Source organism: Bos javanicus, chromosome 9 (assembly GCF_032452875.1).
Source record: "Bos javanicus breed banteng chromosome 9, ARS-OSU_banteng_1.0, whole genome shotgun sequence".
In the NCBI taxonomy this organism is placed as follows: Eukaryota; Metazoa; Chordata; class Mammalia; order Artiodactyla; family Bovidae; genus Bos; species Bos javanicus.
Window position 1 is genome coordinate 49277953 of NC_083876.1, and position 25165 is coordinate 49303117.

At 36.9% G+C, this 25165-nt stretch overlaps 1 protein-coding gene across 1 annotated transcript in view; it reads left to right on the plus strand.

The window, feature by feature from the left end:
* The window catches only part of ASCC3 (activating signal cointegrator 1 complex subunit 3), a 335161-nt gene that overhangs the window by 170267 nt on the left and 139729 nt on the right, over positions 1–25165 (plus strand). Inside the window, exon 14 of the mRNA XM_061427741.1 lies at positions 12451–12585. Coding sequence (XP_061283725.1) covers positions 12451–12585 — 135 coding nt within the window. The remainder of the gene's footprint in view (positions 1–12450; positions 12586–25165) is intronic.

Genomic DNA, 25165 nt, shown 5'->3' on the forward strand with positions numbered 1-25165 from the left:
CATTCAGAAAACTAAGATCATGGCATCTGGTCCCATCACTTCATGGGAAATAGATGGGGAAACAGTGAAAACAGTGTCAGACTTTATTTTAAGGGGCTCCAAAATCACTGCAGATGGTGATTGCAGCCATGAAATTAAAAGACGCTTACTCCTTGGAAGGAAAGTTATGACCAACCTAGCTCAGTTCAGTTCAGTCACGTCTGACTCTTTGTGACCCCATGAACCGCAGCACACCAGGCCTCCTTGTCCATCACCAACTCCCAGAGTTTACCCAAACCCATGCCCATCGAGTAGGTGATGCCATCCAACCATCTCATCCTCTGTTGTCTCCTCCTCCTGCCCTCAATCTTTCCCAGCATCAGGGTATTTTCCAATGAGTCAGCTCTTCGCATCAGGTGGCCAAAGTATTGGAGTTTCAGCTTCAACATCAGTCCCTCCAATGATCATCTAGGACTGATCTCCTTTAGGATGGACTGGTTGGATCTCCTTGCAATCCAAGGGACTCTCAAGAGTCTTCTCCAACACCACAGTTCAAAAGCATCAATTCTTTGGCACTCAGCCCTCTTTATAGTCCAACTCTCACATCCATACACGACCACTGGAAAAACCATAGCCTTGACCAGACGGACCTTTGTTGACATAGTAATGTCTCTGCTTTTGAATATACTGTCTAGGTTGGTCATAGCTTTCCTTCCAAGGAGTAAGCGTCTTTTAATTTCATGGCTGCAATCACCATCTGCAGTGATTTTAGAGCCCAGAAAAATAAAGTCAACCACTGTGTCCACTGTTTCCCCATCTATTTGCCATGAAATGATGGTACCAGATGCCATGATCTTAGTTTAACAGCATATTAAAAAACAGAGACATTACCTTGCCAACAAAGGTCCGTCTAGTCAAGGCTATGGTTTTTCCAGTGGTCATGTATGGATGTGAGAGTTGGACTTAGAAGAAAGCTGAGCGCCGAAGAATTGATGCTTTTGAACTGTGGTGTTGGAGAAGACTCTTGAGAGTCCCTTGGACTGCAAGGAGATCCAACCAGTCCATTCTAAAGGAGATCAGTCCTGGGTGTTCTTTGGAAGGACTGATGCTAAAGCTCAAACTCCAGTAGTTTGGCCACCTGATGCAAAGAGCTGACTCATTTGAAAAGACCCTGATGCTAGGTAAGATTGAGAGCAGGAGGAGAAGGGGACGACAGAGGATGAGATGGTTGGAAGGCATCACCAACTCAATGGACATGAATTTGGGTATGCTGTGGGAGTTGGTGATGGACAGGGAGGCCTGTCATGCTGCAGTTCATGGAGTCACAAAGAGTTGGACACGACTGAGTGACTGAACTGAACTGAACTGACTGTTTTCAGTGGTTTATCATTTTTTTCTGAATCTTGAATTTTTTTATTGTATACAATCATAATGTGGTTATATTTTACCTTTCCAACTATTATTGCTCATCTGTCTAATGTCCATTTCTACTTAGAGCCTGTATTCACCAAATCCATATGGATTTGGTGTCTTCTCTGTGCCTTTGACCTCTGTATATTATACTTTCCTAGGAAGTACTATTTATTTTCTTCTGCTAAAACATGTCTCTCTTTTATTCCTAAAGCATTTCCAGGTAAACTAAAACTTTTTGATCAAAAGTACAACCACTACCCTTTAAAAGTCCATTATTAAATATGTGTTCTGTAGGTTTTTACTTTGATGCTGTAAATCCCTTACCAATAAAATAATCACATCAAATATAGTAGTACAGTAGTATATCATAAATATACCTTTACAACCTCATTATTGATCATTGCTCATTTTCAGTATAATTTATATGTTTATAAAACTTAAGGCTTGTTTCAGTGGGCAAGACAAGTAATGTAAGATATACAGAGAAAAGATTATCTTTTTATACCCCCATCCTATTTTCATTTGTGAGTTAATTAATTTGGTGGGTGTCCATTCATGTATGTCTCTTTTTAAACATGCACACACACACACACACCCTTTATAATATACTCCGAAATATGCTATGGAAATTGTTTTTAAATTTAATTTTTTTAAGTACCACTGTATTATGGATATCTCTGTAGATATCTTTGCAGACTTGTGCATGTGTATGTGCATGCGTGTGTGCATGCGTGTGTGCATGCATGTGTGTGTGTGTGTGTGTGTACAAGAACAAAATCCAGTTCTTCTTGTGCCCTTCATTGGATTTCGAGAGCCACACTGTACTAATGAAGTCCCATACCTCTTCTTGTGTTGATGACTATTTTCACTTTCTTGCCTATGAATTTCCCAGTAGTCATAGGGAAAAATCCTGACAGGTCTAAAGAAAAATATAACCATTTCCATACTAAATAAGATATCATAAACAGTCAAAAGATAAAGCATAGACTAGAACAAAATATTTGCAATGTAGAAAAAAAGACAAAACATACTATCTTCTATATTGTAAGAGCACCTAAAAAATAATAAGCAAAAATGCCCAATAGTAAAATAGACAATATTCAAAATAGAGACATAGTTCAATTGTCATATATACCTGACCCAACAATTTGGCTTCTAGGAAAATATCTACAAACATATGAAATTACTTGTATACAGAGTTGTTTATTACAGCATTACTTTAAATAATAAAAGATTAGAAACACCGTAAATACAACAAGGATTGGTTAAATAAATTATGGTATTTCTAAGTAAAGGAATACTATTGCAAATGAAAAAATAAATGAGGAAACTTAGTATGGATGTGAAAAATATCTTCAGATGACCAGTGTCTTCAACTGGTCAGTATTGGCAGGACTGAAATGAAAACTGATTCACAGCAATCAGAATGAAGCCGTTTAGAATTACATTTACTTGATACACAGATAAGTTAATATAATCACAGCAATAAAAGTGATCTTGTTGCCTGCCTGCCCTTGTGGTATATAAATCCGAAATCTATCTGCGGTGGCACTCCTCATTCAGACTATACATCATAGAAAATGATTTGGCTACTTTCTCCATTCTCCTAAAGATAGTACTTATAGAATCATTTTAAATGCACAGAGGACAGGTTTAAGGGTTTGTTTTTGTTTTGTTTTGTTTTGTTTTTTACTTCCAATGGCTGCCATTTCCTTGGACTCTCACATTTTAACATTCAACTTATTAATGACTTATAAAACCAGATTGCTTGGTCCCATCCTCCTCATTTTTGGCTCAGATGTGAGGTGATACTATTAATTGGTAATTTTAACAAGTTTCCAGAGGATACTGATGCTCTTGGTCAAGGGACACATTTTTGGTATCATTATTTGTTTAGATCATTGGGGCTTATTTCTCTTGAGGATCGTGGGTTAAGAATGTTAGGAAGAATTGAGAGCAAAACAAATAAATGGCTATGGTGGTTAGAGTCCTAACATGAACACCACGACATAAACTTCCTCACCCTCAAGCCTTATTCTTTAATCACTGCAATAGCCAATACCATATATTATAGAATGTTATATTTCTCAGCCACATTTCCTATGGAACGTCTATCTGCCATGTTGTTGTATCTTTTTCAGTTATGTTGATTCTTCCTTCTTAGTGGAAATGTCTAGGGAAGAGAGTTTCATTCAAGATTTTACAGTCAATCTTTGGCCTTCCTCCCGTTCTAAAATAATCTCAGGCTTAAATATTTCTGTTAATCTCCTTTTATTCCTAGTTCATCTGGCACAACACCCTTCCAAGGTTGTTGAAGTGTTCTTTTTAATTATTTTCTGTGGTGTAAGATGGAGATTCCCAGGTGACTCAGCAGTAAAGAATCCGCCCGCCAGTGCTGGAGACACAGGTTCAATCCCTGGGTTGGGAAAATCCCCTGGCAGAGGAAATGGCAACCCACTCCAGTATTCTGGCCTGGAAAATTCCATGGACAGAGGAACCTGGCAGGCTGTACAGTCCAAGGGGTCTCAGAGAGTTGGACGTTACTGAGCATGCATGCACCAAGCACATGGTGTTAGATATGCACGCACTTACGTATATGAGGAATAAATGTTTATATAGGTGACAATTTATAGTACTCATTCACTGATCTAACCCTTTGGTCTTTGGGGTCAAATTAATTTTATTAATGTTTATTACCTTTATCATGGTGTTAATACTTACCAGCTTTGACTAAGGGTCTCCAAATTCCTATACAAAGAGTTTTAGCATCTCCTTTGAACTTGTTAGAAGTGCAAATTCTTGTCTTGCCTCAGACTTACTTATAGAAAGGGTATTGAGGGAAGGAGCAATGGTTTGTGTTTTTAATAAGCCTGCCAGGTGATTTTGATGGTTCTAAAATTTGAGCACTGTTGTCTTATTAAATGTAGTAGTTCACTTACAGGGTATCCTTAATCCTTACAGTAATCTTGTGACACTAGTAACTATGTCATAGAGGAAATGAGGATCAGAGATAAAATAATTTGTTCTCAATCACACTGCTATTTAACAAACTTCAAAGTAGAATTGTCTTTTTAAGATGATATGTCCTTCTTTCCTTTGAATACACTGAAACAGTATCAGTTACTTTAGCATTTTGGTACTGTGAGTGATTGTTGTCTGAACTTTTACTTTTCATTAATTTTAATCAGCATCTTATTTGAAAAACAGTTTCTTTGACAAGTCAAATAACAGAACCAGAACTCAAATTCACATACTTTCTTTCCTAGTCCAGAACTGATTCCCTGGTACATTCTTAAATGGCTTTTTCAACTAAAAATAAGTATATAAAATATTTTTAATTCCATTAACCTAACAAACCCCGAGTTAAAAACATAAGCAGTTCAATAAAACAGTTAAAACTTATCAGCATTATTGACTTGAATCTACTCTTCTAATCTTATTTTAATGACACATGCCCATTTAACTGCTGTTTGGTTACCAGCAGTGTTTCTAAGATTAACTTGGAGTTATTTCTGCTAAATGAAACAGTGCTGTCCTCTCTGTTAGTTATCATTTTCATATGAGCCTATTTAAATTAATTAACCAAATTAGCAAACCATAAAATCAAGTATGTTTATAGAGACCCAAAACCTTGTAATGGCTTCTATTGAAGCCTCTAGACAGAAAATTCTTAATAAGAAAAAGAGTTTATTTTACTGAACAAGACATGATGTATTCTTTAATAAAAAGAAATTGCTACTTTAAGTTGTAACTAATATTTCTCTTGGCTGCAGTAGAAAACAATTTGCAAAATGATAAGTTGACAAGTCAGACTGAAATAATTAATGAAGATTTAGGGTCATATTTTATTTTCCCTTATGTTTTCCATATCTGTTATTTTAACAGGATTTACATAATATGCTATTTGAGTTATGGAGAATAGAAATCTTGTTGTATTCTAAAACTCTTGCCCATCTGGAAAACGACCCTGGGGCAATACTAATTATATAAAATATCTTAATAATATCTGATATTTCATATGTATAGGTAAATAAAGATAGGTTATTAGGGAATCTTTGTAGTGGTGATTTTACTTATGTTTCCTTTTGAACTCCTTTTAATTTAGAAAAAGAAAACTAAGTTGGTGGTAATCATTAACTGTTTTCACACAGTAATACAGTGGTGATCTCAATAGTTGTTAATAATTAAGTTTTTAGCCCCTACCACTTGATATTTTTACTCAGTCGGTTTTAGGGAAGGACTGAGAAATCTATTTTAACAAGCCTCAGCAGTAATTCTGAGGAAGTGGCCCCTGGGCCTCAGTGTAAGAAACTTTGAAAGAGAATCTACTTCTTCAAGCTAACACACTGAAACCACAAGGGCTAAATACTCTATAGACTACCATAGCTTTTTCCATGCAGACTGCACCCAGCTTCTACACCCAGGAAGGGTCAGTTCCTAGTGATTCTGTCTTGCCATAACAGTGCAGCTCCAATTTGGTGCTTGGACAGACTTTTCATAGTTTCCCTGGTGCTTTGGCCACTGTTTGGCACTCAGTAGGTATGTGTATACATCCTGGCAAGGATGAATAAAGTAAACCAACTAGCTCCATGTTTACCATTGCTGTTATCCACACTTCATCTGTCTTTTGGATCAGTTCCCTAAATTATTTCCAGTTTTATCTCCCTCCTTAAATTGTATAGAAGGGACCATGCCTTATCCATTTTCATATGTCTCTCAACAGTATTTTACACACACATGGCCAATAAATATATATTAAGTAAAAAAAAATATTTTGTGCTTATTAAATCCAGTTTGAGTTTGAGTGAACTCCGGGAGTTGGTGATGGACAGGGAGGCCTGGCGTGCTGCGATTCATGGGGTTGCAAAGAGTCAGACACGACTGAGCGACTGAACTGAACTGAATCCATCACACAAGATTCCCATCTCTATGAGGATAGGGACTTTGTGTCTTTTTCACAGCAGTTTTCTCAGGGCTTGGTAGTGACTGCATGCCCAGAAATGTTTAAGCAAATTAATAAAATATAAGTAATTTAAATAAATAAAATAATAAAATATAACTTCATTCTAATTGAGATTTTCTTAAAATTTAATGTTGGGGTAAATGAGATTTTGTGTGTGGTCAAATATATTTTTATATAAAAGAAAAAAGTCTGCCTTACTTACCCTTTAAAAAGAAATTCATAGTTGAAATGCCCTTACCTTTAAGAAGAAAAGATGGTGGAATTTGACAGATTATAAATTGGTGAAGCTTCAGCACAGCATTATGGTTAACAGACTATTCTATCTAAATTAGTATTAAACAATTTATGTCAGGAATTATGAAAATATCATAATGAACATAATGTCAACATATCTTTGGCATCCTCTGAGGTAAAGATGACTCCTCAGAAAGCTAGAAAGCCTATGAAAAGCAGATTTATTTTTTGTTTTTTGTTTTTTGTGTTTTTTTTGGCAGGGGTGGTTGAAAATAAGGAAATCAAAAAATTTTCTAAGTATCCATGAAACTTACTGAAATACATTTTATCGTTCCATCAGAAATATGCTTATGATCATATTTCTTTTCAAATCACATTAGTATCAGAAAATAAGTTCAGTCAGTCAGTTCAGTCACTCAGTCAAGTCCAGCTATTTGTGACCCCATGTACTGCAGCGCGACTGCAGCACACCAGGCTTCCCTGTCCATCACTAATGCCCAGAGCTTGCTCAAACTTAAGTCCATCAAGTCAGTGATGCCATCCAACCATCTCATCCTCTGTCATCCCCTTCTCCTCCTGCCTTCAATCTTTCCCAGCATCAGGGTCTTTTCCAGTGAGTCAGCTCTTTGCATCAGGTGGCCAAAATATTGGAGTTGCAGCTTCAGCCTCAGTCCTTCAAATGAACATTCAGGACTGATCTCCTTTGGGATGGACTGGTTAGATCTCCTTGCAGTCCAAGGGACTCTCAAGAGTCTTCTCCAGCACCACAGTTCAGAAGCATCAATTCTTCGGCTCTCAGCTTTATTTATAGTCCAACTTTGACATCCATACATGACTACTGGAAAAACCATAGCTTTGACTATATGGACCTTTGTTGGCAAAGTACTGTCTCTGCTTTTTAATATGCTGTCTAGGTTGGTCATAGCATTTCTTCCAAGGAGCAAGTGTCTTTTAATTTCATGGCTGCAGTCATCATCTGCAGTGATTTTGGAGCCCCCCAAAATAAAGTCTGTCACTGTTTCCATTGTTTCCCCCTCTATTTGCCATGAAGTAGTGAGACCGGATGCCATGATCTTAGTTTTCTGAATGTTGAGTTTTAAGCCAACTTTTTCACTCTCCTCTTTCCTTTTCATCAAGAAGCTCTTTATTTCTTCTTCACTTTCTGCCATAAGGGTGGTGTCATCTGCATATCTGAGGATATTGGTATTTCTCCTAGCAATCTTGAGTCCAGCTTCATCCAGCCCGGCATTTCGCATGATGTACTCTGCATATAAATTAAATAAGCAGGGTGACAATATACAGCCTTGAGGTACTCCTTTCCCGATTTGGAACCCGTCTGTTCCATGTCCGGCTCTAACTGTTGCTTCTTGATTTGCATACAGATTTCCCAGAAGGCAGGTCAGGTGGTCTGGGATTCCCGTCTCTTGAAGAATTTTCCAGTTTGTTGTGGTCCACACAGTCAAAGGCTTTGGCATAGTCAATAAAGCAGAAATAGATGTTTTTCTGTAACTCTTTTGCTTTTTTGATGATCCAACGGATGTTGGCAATTTGATCTCTGGTTCTTCTGCCCTTTCTAAATCCAGATTGCACATCTAAAAGTTCTCGGTTCATGTACTGTTAAAGTCTGGCTTGGAGAATTTTGAATATTGCTTTGCTAGCATGTGAGATGAGTGCAATTGTGCAGTAGTTTGAGCATTCTTTGGCATTGCCTTTCTTTGGGATTGGAATGAAAACTGACCTTTTCCAGTCCTGTGGCCACTGCTGAGTTTTCCAAATTTGCTGGCATATTGAGTGCAGTGCTTTCACAGCATCATCTTTTAGGATATGAAATAGCTCAACTGGAATTCCATCACCTCCACTAGCTTTGTTCGTAGTGATGCTTCCTAAAGCCCACTTGACTTCGCATTCCAGGATGTCTGGCTCTAGGTGAGGGATCACAACATTGTGGTTATCTGGGTCATGAAGATCTTTTTTGTATAGTTCTTCTGTGTATTGTTGCCATCTCTTCTTAATATCTTCTGCTTCTGTTAGGTCCATACCATTTCTGTCCTTTATTGAACCCATCTTTGCATGAAATTTTCCATTGATATCTCTAATTTTCTTGAAGAGATCTCTAGTCTTTCCCATTCTGTTGTTTTCCTCTATTTCTTTACATTGATCACTGAGGAAGGCTTTCTTATCTCTCCTTGTTATTCTATGGAACTCTGCATTCAAATGGGTATATCTTTTCTTTACTCCTTTGCTTTTAGCTTCTCCTTTTCTCAGCTATCTGTAAGGCCTGCTCAGACAACCATTTTGCTTTTTTGCATTTCTTTTCCTTGGGGATGGTGTTGTTCCCTGCTCCCTGTACAATGTCACGAACCTCCATCCATAGTTCTTCAGGTACTCTGTCTGTCAGATCTAATCCCTTGATCTATTTGTCACTTCCACTGTATAATCATAAGGGATTTGATTTAGATCATACTTGAAGGTCTAATGGTTTCTCCTACTTTCTTCAATTTAAGTCTGAAATTCACAAGAAGGAGTTCATGATCTGAACCACAGCTGGATCCTGGTCTTGTTTTTGCTGACTGTATAGAGCTTCCCCATCTTTGGCTGCAAAGTATATAATCAGTCTTATTTCAGTGTTGTCCATCTAGTGATGTCCATGTGTAGAGTCATCTCTTGTGTTGTTGGAAGAAGATATTTGATATGACCAGTGCATCCTCTTGGCAAATCTCTTTAGCCTTTGCCCTGCTTCATTTTGTACTCCAAAGCCAAATTTTCTTGTTACTCCAGGTATTTCTTGACTTCCTACTTTTGCATTCTAGCCCCCTATAATGAAAAGGACATCTTTTTTGGGTGTTAGTTCTCGAAGGTCTTCATAGAACCATTGAACTTCAGCTTTTTCAGCATTACTGGTTGGGCATATACTTGGATTAATGTGATATTGAATGGTTTGCCTTGGAAATGAACAGAGGTCATTCAGTTTTTTTGAGATTGCACCCAAATACTGCATTTCAGACTCTTCTGTTAACTATGAGGGCTACTCCATTTCTTCTAAGGGATTCTTGCCCACAGTAGTAGATATATGGGTCATCTGAGTTAAATATGCCCATTCCTTAGAGCACTGATAAAGTGTGAATACTCCAGCTTTATGTCCTTGAAGGCTGTGATATACTTATGTTAAATTTTACCAAATGACCTAGCATGCTGGTTCTATATTCTCTGTAAACACTTTGGGAGATTTTCGTTGAGTAACTTCTGGTCTTCTCCAGAATATCCATTCTCCTTTACTTTTAATACACCCTAATGAGTGTCACTTAAGTATTCTAGTTTCTTGAACAATAGTTATCTCAGATTTTACTTCACTATTAATTTTATCAGATCCCATATGTGAAACATTCCCTTTGACAAGTTTATTGTGGGCTAATGCGAAGAGTTGACTCATTGGAAAAGACCCTGATGCTGGGAGGAATTGGGGGCAGGAGGAGAAGGGGACAACAGAGGATGAGATGACTGGATGGCATCACTGACTCGATGTACATGAGTTTGGGTGAACTCCAGGAGTTGGTGATGGACAGGGAGGCCTGGCGTGCTGCAGTTCATGGGGTCACAAAGAGTTGGACACGACTGAGTGACTGAACTGAACTGAATCATTAAGTTGGCCAAAAAGTTCATTCAGCTTTGCAATTCGATATCACGGAAAAACCTGAACAGAGTTTTTTGCCAACCCATTATAAGGTTCAGTTCAGTTCAGTCGCTCAGTCATGTCCGACTCTTTGTGACCCATGAATTGCAGCATGCCAGGCCTCCCTGTCCATCACCAACTCCCGGAGTTCACCCAAACTCATGTCCATCGAGTCAGTGATGCCATCCAGCCATCTCATCCTCTGTCGTCCCCTTCTCCTACCCCCAGTCTCTCCCAGCATCAAAGTCTTTTCCAGTGAGTGAACTCTTCACGTGAAGTGGCCAAAGTATTGGAGTTTCAGCTTTAGCATCAGTCCTTCCAAAGAACACCCCAGAACTGATCTCCTTTAGAATGGACTGGTTGGATCTCCTTGCAGTCCAAGGGACTCAAGAGTCTTCTCCAACACCACAATTCAAAAGCATCAGTTCTTTGGCGCTCAGCTTTCTTCAGAGTCCGACTCTCACATCCATACATGACCACTGGAAAAACCATAGCCTTGACTAGATGGACCTTTTTTGGCAAAGTAATGTTTCTGCTTTTGAATATGCTATCTAGGTTGGTCATAACTTTCCTTCCAAGGAGTAAGTGTCTTTTAATTTCATGGCTACAGTCACCATCTGCAGTGATTTTGGAGTCCCCAAAAATAAAGTCTGACACTGTTTCCACTGGTTCACCATCTATTTCCCATGAAGTGATGGGACTAGATGCCATGATCTTCGTTTTCTCAATGTTGAGCTTTAAGCCAACTTTTTCACTCTCCTCTTTCACTTTCATCAAGAGGCTTTTTAGTTCCTCTTCACTTTCTGCCATAAGAGTGGTGTCATCTGCATATCTAAGGTTATTGATATTTCTCCCGGCAATCTTGATTCCAGCTTGTGCTCCTTCCAGCCCAGCATTTCTCATGATGTACTCTGCATATATGTTAAATAAGCAGGGTGACAATATATAGCTTTGATGTACTCCTTTTCATATTTGGAACCAGTCTTTTGTTCCATGTCCAGTTCTAACTGTTGCTTCCTGACCTGCATATAGGGTTCTCAAGAGGCAGGTCAGGTGGTCTGGTATTCCCATCACTTTCAGAATTTTCCACAGTTTATTGTGATCCACACAGTCAAAGGTTACTATGGGTTAATTATATAGCATGAGCTCTAGATATGTATCATTCTGTCTCCTTTCTGGTCAGACCTCCTTCCCATTTTCACTTTTGTTGAAAGTGTATGCAGGTCAAAATGATCTCTTACTCAGGTCAACTCCCATGAGCATATTAATTTTCTGACTAAAAGCAGTCTGTTACATATCCTTCTAAATGTGTAGCCTGAGATGACACCAAAGTTCCAGCGTCTGGGAAAACACAGTTGACAGAAAAACATGGAGAGGCAAGAATTAGGAATTGGTCATGGCTCTTTCAGAAGGCTGGGGTTCACCTATGAAGGGAGGGGACAGGAGAGTGGAGACCAAAGAAGAAACATCACATAGAAGAGAAGGCGGGACCTGATAGACAGCAAATGCAGACTGCCAGTCATTCCCTGATTTTACTGTCTTTTCTGCCTGACTACTATCCCTGAAAGGATGTTTATCCTCTTCCTCTGGACGAAGCATCCGGACACTCAACTTCCCCTAATTCAGATTTCCACTGTCACTTTGTAGAAAGGCTGCCACAACAGAAAATTCCAAATACCTCTCTAGAAGCTTTGTCTTCTCCAGCAGTCCCCTAAACTCTATTTTAAAAGGTTGTTCTTAGACACGATTTCATCCAAAGAAAAGTGATCTTTATTGTTTTCAGTTTCCTTAAACATCTTAATGATACTGGCAGTTTCATTGACTGGGGAGAATAAGGCTCTAGTATGTTTTTATACTCTGTCCTCATAATATATGATTGTGCTAATGAATCACATCTTCAGAAGAAAAATGCATAAATTAAATTTCACATTTTATATAATCCATTAATTTCATTTTGACATCTGCCTATCTTTTAGGATTAATGATAAACAAAACCATGGTATTGACTTTTATGTAACTTGCCTTTATCCAAATGCAATTTGTTCTAAAATAAGCAAATGTTGACATGTTCATAAACTAGGGGTTTATTTTGAAAAGTTAATAGTTGTTTATATACTGTGATTTCCAGACCAATATTAAGCTATCTCTTAATAAATGTGAATATTAAATCCACTGTTTTCCTTTATTTTAGGTGATGGTGTTTGTACATGCTCGAAATGCCACTGTAAGAACAGCTATGTCTCTAATAGAGAGAGCCAAGAATAATGGCCAGATTTGCTACTTTTTACCTACTCAAGGACCTGAATATGGACATGCAGAAAAACAGGTAGGGAACAAATGACAAAACGATACAAGAACTAAAATACATAATGTGCCAGATATTTTATGAAAGATCCATGGTCTCTAATTTCCAATAAGTTAAATTATAGAATTATCATGTTATAATTTTACTTTTTTCTTGACTTTCAAAGGATCTCAGTGCTTGATGTGTTCAATTAGCACTTTTTTCTATGTGATTATAATTGTAATGTTTAGTTCTCTTTAAAATATAGTTAAAGTGTAAAATAGTTAAATATTCTAAAGTCTGTTAATGTCTAATGGATTCTTCTTTTAAAGATAAGTTTTTTTAAGTTTCTAGGGTAAACATGGACAGATATAAACAAAAGCTCTTTTTTAAAAAAACATTTTATTTTATTTTGGAGTAAAACCAGTTAACACTGTTATGGTAGTTTCAGGTGGACAGCAGAAGGACTCCGCCACACATACACATGTATCCATTCTCCTGCAAGCTCCCCTCCCATCCATGCTGCCACATAACATTGAGGAGTGAAAGAGTCGTGTCTGACTCTTTGCAGCCCCATAGACTGTAGCCCACCAGACTCCTCTGTCCTTGGGCTTTCCCAGGCAAGAATACTGGAGTGGTAGCCATTCCCTTCTCCAGGGGATCTTCCCAACCCAGGGATCAAACCCTGGCCTCCAACATCGCAGGCAGATTCTTTGCCATGTGAGCCACCAGGGAATTCCCTATAAATAACATAAACAAAAGCTCTTTTTGAGAGTGCAAGTTTGAGACCCAAAAGATTCAGAACAACTGCCTTGCTATTCAGTATATAGTCAAAGGGCCTGAAAAGTCTGGGTCCTTGTTAGAAAGGCAAAGCCTCAGCACCCCCACCCCTGCTGTGATTTACTGCCTCCTGGAAATTAGGTTGCCTTATTATGCTATCTCAGAGACGGCAATGGCACCCCACTCCAGTACTCTTGCCTGGAAAATCCCATGGATGGAGGAGCCTGGAAGGCTGCAGTCCATAGGGTCGCTGAGGGTCGGGCACGAGTGAGTGACTTCACTTTCATTTTCACTTTCCTGCATTGGAGAAGGAAATGGCAACCCACTCCAATGTTCTTACCTGGAGAATCCCAGGGACGGGGGAGCCTGGTGGGCTGCCATCTCTGGGGTCGAAGAGTCGGACACGACTGAAGTAACTTAGCAGCAGCAATCTGCATTTCTGCTTGATCCCCAGAGGATATCTGCACATGATAGTTTGAGAAGCACATCTCTAGGTTATTTGGGTATTGATAGTATTCAAAGATTTACCAAACATTTTGTTTACTCATATCAAATAATGATTTAGATAGAGGGGACAGACTACAGCCTGAGGGCCAAACGTGGCAATTTTTGTAATTAGTTTGTTTTTTGTAATTAGTTTAATTAGAAAATAGTCAGAGCCCTTCCTTTATCTTCTATGAATGTCTTTACACATGGGGGGAAAATTGAGTACTTTCTATAGAGATTTACGGAGAAGGCAATGGCACACCACTCCAGTACTCTTGCCTGGAAAATACCATGGACAGAGGGGCCTGGTAGGCTGCAGTCCATGGGATCGCTAAGAGTCAGACAGGACTGAGCAACTTCACTTTCACTTTTCACTTTCATGCATTGGAGAAGGAAATGGCAACCCACTCCAGTGTTCTTGCCTGGACAATCCCAGGGACAGGGAAGCCTGGTAGGCTACCGTCTATGGGGTCACACAGAGTCAGACACGACTGAAGTGACTTAGCATAGCATAGCATAGAGAGATTTATGGCTCACAAAACCGAAAATGCCCTTTATCCCATTTGCAGAAAATTTTGCCTTGATTTAAAGCTATACAAATAAATTTTTAATTTAAAAAAAAACTGCATGCATAAAATGGTGGGAACTTCAAAATATTTTGTATGCATAAGATTGAAGTGATATTTGCTGAGCAGCTGCTACATATGCTCTTACCTTCATACTTATTAGCTTAATAAGATGTATTTGGTTATTAGGATTGTGCTGTAAATTTTACCATTTTGCATTGATATTTTAAATTCTACCTGTGATAATCTGGTACAGGTTGTTTTGAATGTCAGATTCTCTTTCAGTGTAACTACAAAATTTATGCATTTGTTTCTCTTTATAAAATTTTCTATTACATACCACTTATGCAGCTTTGTATTCTTCCAGTTATCTATTAATTATGAATTTATGAGAGTCTTTGAAAAGTCAGGTCAGCATTCATAAGTCTTGTTTCATTTTCTTTGGAAATACAGAGCAGCTCTATTGTGTTTAAAAGCCAAGCCTTGAGAGCCACCTTGTGGATTTCTGGTTATTTCATACTTCTCCATTCTGAGAGTCATTGCTATTCTAAATCATACAAGTTTATTGTTTCATTGTGATAATATTCAGTATTTATCAAGAATTTACTTGAGCCAGGCACTGTTTTCATTGCTTTCTATTACTTACTCAGTGGTCACAACTTATGATGTAGGTTTGTACTGTTATTATCTCTTGATGTGACATATATGCATAAGTAATTGAAATATAGCATTAAATAGTCTAAAGCATATAGAAATAGTTTATGTAGAGACATTTTCAAATGATATTTATTTAAGGCCATACCACCAAACATGTAATCATAGAACTCTAAACTGGAAAAAAAAAAAAAAAGTAGAGAAATGTAGAGTTTTTCTACAGTTAGGTAGACTTGGAAACCCCTAATCATTTTATTGAACCTTTTTTTGGATATTTTTATTATACTTGATTTTTATCCTGACCTACTTGTTATTATTTTTTTGAACAAGGGTGGATTCCACCGAGATTTATTAATAAGTACATATTTTCAAGGAACATTGTCCTTGTCTCCGTTATATTTTTTAATATAGTATTTGGCTGATCGTAGCTACCCTAAAACTACCTTTCTTGTTTGCCTTTTGAAGAGATGTTCTCAATTTAGTTATCTCATTTGACAGAATGCCACTATTCTGTCTTTTAAAGATTCTCATCCCTATTTTACAAATAAGAAAACTGAGAAAAAAGAATAAATTTTCCCAGAGACTCCCGTGTAGTAAGTGGAGCTGTGATTTGAATTAGTCTGACTCCAAAGTCTGCCTTTCCAGCACCCATTTCACAAACAGTGCATCCTGTTTGTCCAAAAGTGAATATATCAAACCCAACCTGTGGTTTGCTAAAGGCTTTAGAGCTTTGAGTTTGTGGTTTGGTTTTGTTTTTTTAATTAAGTGGAAGAACATTTTTTTGGCCCAACTATATCCTAAAGAAAGATTTAAAACAGTTGGCCCCTCCACCACGGAAATTATTTTATAACAAAAGATATTCTGAATGTTTTCTCAAAGCTCTAGAATTTTAGTTTATTCTTCTAGTACAGGATATATGTTTGTTCCTATTCCTTGAAATGCCTTTTAAACTTGAATAGTATTAACTTTCAAGCAATCTAAGGACACTATTACCATGGTGGTAGGAGATATTTCTTCTCATGAATTTGAAAAATGGAAAATTAAGTATTCAAAACATGAAAATTAGTAGGTAAATTTGCTATGGTAGTACATAAAAATTTAGTCTCATGACTCCTATTGCTGGAAATACAGCTCAATACCTATTGTGCCATAGCCATACTTTACTCCTAAGTGTTTAACCATCTCAATTCCTAACTCACCAAGTATGGCTTTTAAAAAGCATTTCTTCACAGTTTTATTCAACATACAGTCACTTTATTTGTTAAATAATAAATAAGACTCATTATGGATTTTTTTTCATGGAGTTGGGGGAGTGGTGTGTGTATATAATAAGGCTATATCTGTACCTTAATCACAGCTGAAAATGAATCTCTTCTTCCCAGTAGCAGTTATATTTCAAGACCCCTCATGCCAGTCCCATCTTTGATTTCTTTTTTTTTTTTTTTTGCACAAAATGAATCTCTCTATATTTCCTCCTTTATCCAAAGATATCCTTTCATTTAAAAATCCTTGTATACCTGTGGCGGATTCATTTCTTTTTCTTTTTATTTATTTTTTTTTATTTTTTATTTATTTATTTTTTTAATTTTTAAACTTTACAATATTGTATTAGTTTTGCCAAATATCGAAATGAATCCACCACAGGTATACCCGTGTTCCCCATCCTGAACCCTCCTCCCTCCTCCCTCCCCTACCCTCCCTCTGGGTCGTCCCAGTGCACCAGCCCCAAGCATCCAGTATCGTGCATCGAACCTGGACTGGTGACTCGTTTCATACATGATATTATACATGTTTCAATGCCATTCTCCCAAATCTCCCCACCCTCTCCCTCTCCCACAGAGTCCATAAGACTGATCTATACATCGGTGTCTCTTTTGCTGTCTCGTACACAGGGTTATTGTTACCATCTTTCTAAATTCCATATATATGTGTTAGTATACTGTATTGGTGCTTTTCTTTCTGGCTTACTTCACTCTGTATAATAGGTTCCAGTTTCATCCATCTCCTTAGAACTGATTCAAATGTATTCTTTTTAATGGCTGAGTAATACTCCATTGTGTATATGTACCATAGCTTTCTTATCCATTCATCTGCTGATGGGCATCTAGGTTGCTTCCATGTCCTGGCTATTATAAACAGTGCTGCGATGAACATTGGGGTACACGTGTCTCTTTCCCTTCTGGTTTCCTCAGTGTGTATGCCCAGCAGTGGGATTGCTGGATCATAAGGCAGTTCTATTTCCAGTTTTTTAAGAAATCTCCACACTGTTCTCCATAGTGGCTGTACTAGTTTGCATTCCCACCAACAGTGTAAGAGAGTTCCCTTTTCTCCACACCCTCTCCAGCATTTATTGCTTATAGACTTTTGGATCGCAGCCATTCTGACTGGCGTGAAATGGTACCTCATAGTGGTTTTGATTTGCATTTCTCTGATAATGAGTGATGTTGAACATCTTTTCATGTGTTTGTTAGCCATCTGTATGTCTTCTTTGGAGAAATGTCTATTTAGTTCTTTGGCCGATTTTTTGATTGGGTCATTTATTTTTCTGGAGTTGAGCTGTAGGAGTTGCTTGTATATTTTTGAGATTAGAAATTCACTCCCAGGTGCAAAACCAACTGCTATTTCCAAATTGTCCACTGAAACAGGAAAATACAGAACAGAAAGTGAAGTACTCTGAGAGTAACTTAAGCTATAAGGATGGTACTTGCAATTCTCCTAGAGGAAGGGAGCATCTCAGGAATTCCAAATGAGGCCCATAGTAAGAGGGCACATTGACAAAAAGCTTTGGCTCTGACTTCACCTCAGAGGCCCTGTGGCCTTAAACACCTAAACTTTCTCTTCTATCAAGTGGAATAATAATGGGGTAAATAATACCTGTTCTAGTAGTTTACTGTGAGAGACAAATGGAATGATATACGAAATTATTTTGCAAACTAGCTGAAAAATGAAAACATTACATGTCATATTATGGTAATCTACTTCTAGAAATTTACTTTGCATATTATTTTCACCCTCTCTCACAGAGAAACTCTTCTTAAGAAATCACTATTTTCGATAAGATAGAACATACTTTAGGGAATAGCGACAGTAGATTGTGTTTATTCATAGAAGTTTATCATTAGGGATACAGACATTTTCACTGGGTAAGCGATTGTTTTTAATTATAATTTTAAGTTGAATAAATTATTCCAATTAGAATCTTCAGATTCTGTTTCACTCTCCATCTCAATGAAATAAATTCTTTCCTTTAGGGACAAAACTTTTAACAGGCATTAAATATTTTAGTACTAAGATGGGTATTCCCACCCACTCTGTACCATATTTCTCTGATTTATGGACATCAATGTGGTTCAATTTTTTACGTATATTAGTGATATTAAAAGTTTTCCTTATAAATAGATATGAGCTTCCATGGTAGCTCAGGCAGTAAAGAAATCACCTGCAATGCAGGAGACCTGGGTCGGGAAGATCTCCTGGAGGAGGGCATGGCAACCCACTCCAGTATTCTTGCCTGGAGAATCCTATGGACAGAGGAGCCTGGCGGGCTACAGTCCTTTGGGGTTTCAAAGAGTCAGACATGACTGAGTGACTAACACACACAGGTAGATATGGTCTATCATGCAGCAAGTCTCATGAATGTAGTTATTAGGGGTATCTATTAAGCAAATCAGAACACTAGAAAAAAGCCAGTAATGGTGTGTACCCTCAAGCTACTTTGAAGTATCATTTTATGACTTTTTAATATTATCTGTATCTACCAACCATCTCCTGTTTTCATAGGTTAGCCTTAGCCTTTGCCTAAGTTATAGGAATTGGGATTTGGTATAAGTTATCAGATACTTAATATTGATAGCCTTAATTATTTCTGCTTTAGCAGCTTTCCAGCATCACTATAGCCTAATAAAATTAGAATTTCCTCTTCCGGGAATAGATGATATCTGTTAGCTAAAGAGAGTAGCAGGTGCCTAATAACCCCCTTTCTCTTACTTTTTTACTTTAAATAAATGTAAAATGTTATCTCAGAGTTTATTCTTTCCTCAGGCATATCAACCCCCTTTCCTTCTGAAGGCTAATATATTAATTCTGCTGTCTGTCTGTAACCTCATAAAAAGAATGTTAAAAGTATATTAACTTTTAAGTGAAATCAAAGAAAATTAATTAAACAATAGATCTAAGTGTTTAATTGGATTTTTGGAGGCATGACTTTTTCATTTTCAAAGGGAAATAGTCACTTTAGCATAAAGACTGAATCCAGGCAAACCTGGGTTTTAATCTTGACTCACACACTCTAACATATCAGTCTTTTGCCTTCCTTGGGCTACAATTTGTCATAAACAAAATGAAAATGAGGTAACATAGATCTTGCCAGTCACATAGTAGACACTCTGTAAATGGTTATGTATGAACTTTGAAGGTAAAGAAGATGACAGCTTTAAAGAATAGTAGATGCGACAACATTTAAATTTGAAGGTTTTGGACAACAAAAAATATTATATTAAATTGTAAAAAGTAATAAATAGGTTGGGGAAATATTAGTCACAAATACAACAGACTAGTTAATATCTATATCTTTAGATGTTGTACTTACTATGTTTAATAACTAAAACATGATTTCCAATAAGTAAATGAAGAAAAGAAGGAAATAAAATAGATAAACTATGGGCAAAAATTACTAAAGTTGTATAAATTAATAGACTGTATATTCTTAAACCGAATAAATTATCAAACACTAAAAATGATAACATCAAATTCTGAAGGTGATTTGAGGATTTCGCATACTCCTAGATTTCCTGTTGCAGTAATCAGTTCAATTCTTTTTAAAAAGTTTTTGGTAACATATTTTAAGAGCCAAACTTTTTTTCAGAGCCTTTAACCTTGAAATACTAAATCTGAGAATCTTTCCTTGGAAAAGTTAATGTACACTAAGAGTTTTATCCAAACATATTATATATAATGAAAAAATTACAGACAGCTAAATATCCAAAACTAGGTGAATTTTAAAGTATGGACAGTTAATTCAATTAAATATGATATACCTACTAATAAAACTGATTTTAGAGTATATTAGACATCCAGTTCTAAATATGTCAATTTTAGTTCAGCTGATCAAATGTGCCTCTCTAAATAAATGACCGAATGAGGCAAGACATACAATCCCACAGAGGATTTAGAAATATATATATAAGGAAAGAAGAATGTGGCATATAACATGAAAGAATGAACAGTTCAATGGGAAGACAAAAAGAGATTAATTTAAGCTGGTGGTCTTGTATTTCAGTAATCAACAACAACAAAAGAGTAATCAAGGACATTTTACAAAAAAAAAAAAAAAGGAAGAAAGAAAAGTAAAGGACATTCCAAGAGAAAAAGAACGAGAACATGGGCAAAGGGAACCAATTCATATATTTGAAAAATGAGAGGGTTTCTTGACCACTGGACTGTAAAGTGAAGGAAGGGCCAAGTACATAGATTTTGGTCAGAATTTAGAGGAGCGTAGAAGAGTAGTTCATTGATTAACTTTATAAACAGTGAATGATGAAAATAGCACTTTCCCAAGATGAGGACTCTATAATATTTTTTTCCAATATCAATAAGGTATACTTACTGGTAATTGTGGAAAAGAATGGTATAATTTGCGAGAAACTATTTGCCTCCTGGTTAAATTTTAGTTTTTATGATGACAGTTAAATCATTTCTTCTTAATGGATTTGAAATTATCCACATTAAAGCATATCTTATCAAGATAAATTACTTCAGAAGGCTTACAGAGGTCACTAAATTATTTATGCCATTTCCCATTACTCTTTCATTCAGGGTTTGTAACTGAGCTAAAGGTCTTGTGTTACATATGCATATTTTTTTCATCTTATGGAGTTAATTTATTTTCTTTTAATATCTTCAGTTTTTGCTGTCAGTCTTCCTTTAACCATGTATTTGTGTTAGTTTGGAAGTCAACTTTGGAAAGTGTTTGTATTTTAACCTTATTCATTTTAAAAAGTAGTCACACTGATTTTCTGTGTCACAGTTAGGGAAAAGATAAGTAAAGTCACAGAAGGAAGCTGGGGTGTGCTTTCACTGGGGGGAAAAATTTAGCATCCTCTGTGTGCTAATGGATTCTTAGCAGTTATCCATTCTGGTTTAGTTTTACTGAAAAATAAAGCCCTGTATGGGAAGTTGACTTGTGAGAACTGGAAATATAAAGTCCAGGAAAACCAAGTTAGATAATTTACACTCTTGACTTCCTTTACCTTTTTACAGTTTAATGTTCTTTGTGCTGAATTTCCATGTATAGAGACACTGTATCCAGTGAGTATAGTGTTGGATCCCTGATGCCTTCCTTGGAGAATCCAGTACTCTGTTCAGAGAATGTGAACAAGGTGGATTATACCCCTCCAGCCCTCCAGAGGCTACAGAAGCCTAAAAGCCTAGCCTCCAAGTAGAGCTCACCCTGAGAAGCCAGGCAGAAAACAACTGTTGTGATACTTGAGGAAGCAGCAGGCATCTTGTATTCATAATAAATAAGTCCAGCTCCATAACTCATGGGCTTAACCATCTACCTTCATTCATTTCTTCAGATGAAACTCTTGTAAAAAAGCTTCTTATATTTATATTCCTTTCAAGGGAAGATTTTGTACAACTACCATTGTGTGTGTTTGCATGTGAGTTTCAGTATAAAAAAACTGGATCGTGTTCAGTTCAGTTCAGTTAAGTCACTCAGTCGTGTCCAACTCTTTGTGACCCCATGAATCACAGCACGCCAGGCCTCCCTGTCCATCACCAACTCCTGGAGTTCACTCAGACTAACGTCCATCAAGTCAGTGATGCCATCCAGCCATCTCATCCTCTGTCGTCCCCTTCTCCTCCTGCCCCCAATCCCTCCCAGCATCAGAGTCTTTTCGAATGAGTCAACTCTTCGCTTGAGGTGGCCAAAGTACTGGAGTTTCTGCTTTAGCATCATTCCTTCCAAAGAAATCCCAGAGCTGATCTCCTTCAGAATGGACTGGTTGGATCTCCTTGCTGTCCAAGGGACTCTCAGGAGTCTTCTCCAACACCACAGTTCAAAAGCATCAATTTTTCGGTGCTCAGCTTTCTTTACAGTCCAACTCTCACATCCATACATGACCACAGGAAACACCATAGCCTTGACTAGATGGGGTGTTAGGCACACTTTTATGTCTCTTGCTTTTTTTGCTTAGTGATACATCATGGAGATCTTTCAAATCAACACAGAAATATCTGATTCATTCTTTCAACAACTCCATAATATACTCCAATGTGGACATTATTTTCATTCATTTATCCTGTCTTGATGGAGACTTTTGTTGTTTCTAATTATGTTTTATTGTAAACAGTGCTACAGTAAACATTCTTGCTCATACTCTTGGCAGTTGCAACAATGTCCATTGGAAAAATTCCTGGCAGTGGAATTTATCCATCAACATGGTACATGCATTTAAAAGTTTGGCGAATGAGTGGTCCTGAATTGCCCACTAAGGAGATTGTCCCAATTTACATTTCCTGGAACAGTAACTTCCTCCTATCTAACTGCCAGCACCGAGCAGTGTTAGAATTTTTGAGTGTATGACAGATTTAAAGGCAAAAAAGATACTTCATTATTACTTTTACTGGCATTTCTTTATGAGTGAAACAGCATTTTTCACATTTGCTGTTTGAATCTCTTCTGTAAATTGCATGTACTATTATATGTGTTACAAACATTTTTCCTAGTTAACCTGTGATTTTGATTTATTTATGAATATTTTACCATGATGAGATTTTTATTAGTTTTTATAGTATTTGTCTTGCTTATAAAGGCCACACCCACTTAAACATGATTTCCTCCAGCCCTTTTTAAATTTAATTTTTAATATTTATTACTAAATCTTTGATCCATCTGGAACTTACTGCATATTGTGATGGTATTGGTTTGCATTCTCCTCGAGACCTTTCTGAGTATAATCTGAAACCTCCATAATACAGAGCGCAAGGAGAGACTGAAGACCATTCTAGATTGGTGGGTCTCAGGTTTAAAAATTAAGGGAACTTATATACAAGTAGATCTCCAAACCTACCTGCTACAATCTTAAAAGTTTATATAGAAACTTTAACGGGATTTAGTCACATACACAGTCAACACTGCATTTCTAACTAAAGGCTGTATTCTTGGCCAGCCACTAGCATAGTGAAGGCAAGCAGAGTGCACATTCCAAGGACTGGGGAAAGGATGAGGCACCTCTGATTATCTGGGCCCAGCTCGTGGGTCAAACTGGTGGTCACATCTTTTTGATGACCTCCTGAAGCAGATGAGTTTCTGAATGTCCATGTTAAGTCGCTTCAATTGTGTATGACTCCTTGCAACCCCATGGACTATAGCCCACCAGGCTCCTCTGTCCATGGAATTTTCCAGGCAAGAATACTGGAGTGGGTTGCTATTTCCTTCTCCAGGGCATCTTCCAGACCCACGGATCGAACCCATGTCTCTTACATCTCCTGCATTAGCAGGCGGGACTCTGTGTTTATTCCATTGATTATAAAATTGAATGTAACATACAAAATTCTCACATTTGCCTGAGTCAGTTTCTGAGTTTTCTCTTCTATTTCCCTGAGCTTATTGACTCTTTTCTGGTATTAAACTATTTTACTTATCCTGTTTTTATAGTATTTTTAATATGGTTTGGGATAAGCATCCTCATTATTCTTCAATTTTAGAATTTTTTTCCTGGATAAATATACAGGTATACTTTTTAGGATGTACTTCAGTATCACTTCCAAGAAATGATGTTTACCTTTTAGTTAAGTTAATATATTGATTTACAGATTACATTAGTGAGAATTGATATTTTTATCAAATCAGGTTTTTCCAACTCAAAAACAAAGCATATGATTTCAGTTGTTGAATATCCTTTGGCAGTGTTCTGATGATTTCTTCATGTAGGGTTCTACCTATTTCTTGCTTTTTTCTGTTTTTGATGGCGTTTATAGATGTGATATTTTCTTCCCTTTTATTTTCTAACAAGTTATTGTTTATACATAGAAACACTTGTTTAAAATATTGATTTGGGGGACTGTCACCTTTCTGAATTCAGTCATTAGTAGTTTTTAATTAATTCTCAATTTTCTAAGTAGATGTTTATTTCACCTGCAACTAATAATTGGTTTGACTTCTTCTGTTCTAGTATTTCTACTTTTTATTATTTTCTCATGTCTAATTCCATTAAGACATTAGTTAGCTGATGTAAACAACTTTGCCTTGTTTCTAACTTTAATAGATATACTCCTAATGTTTTATGATTCAGTGTGGTTTAAAATCAATATTGTCACCTCTGCTCATTAAGATTGAATGTGGTCTTTTGTGAGCTTTCAGTGCCTTTAGATCAGCTATGTTCTTTCTCCTTTGACTCATTCATAAGCATGTCCATATAAATATATTTATAGGTATAGATAGTGCCTTGCCTTCTGGGGTTTGATGTACTTAGTTGTGATATGTTGTTTTAATGCATTGGTGAATTCTATTTTCCAAAGCTCTGTACTGTTTGATTTAATATTCTTAAGAGATATTTCTCTATTGTATTCTGTTTCCTGCTGCTTTATCAGGTTTTACTATCAGTGCTATTACACTGTCTCTGTAAGATTAATTTTTAGACTTCTATTTCTGTGCTCTAAGGTCCCTAACTAACATTAGAATTAATTTGTTTTTAAAAAGGATGAAAACCTAAATGTTAGACAGCCTTTAAATTTTCTTCCATTGCTCTTATTACAATTTTCTATCAGTTTTAATATAAATGTTAGTCACATATTTTCCTAGAGCCGATCAGGGGGTCTGATCTACCAGGGGCTGTAGGAGGGGGAGGGTTTAACTATAAAGAAATAACAAGAGAATTTGAGGGGGTGTGTAAAGGAACTGTTTGTATCATTATTATGGTAGTTACACAGTTTGAACATATAGTAAAGTTCATAGAACCATACACCAAAAGTGAAAAGATAATTTGACTATACGATAATTTTTTAAATAAGGTTTTAAAGCATACTTATCCCTGGATCTCTTTCCCAAGATTTCTCATTTATTTCTATTGTGAACTAGGCTAGATCAAAAACAGCAGATTCAGGTTCAAAGATAGTTGAGAAAGACCAACCCA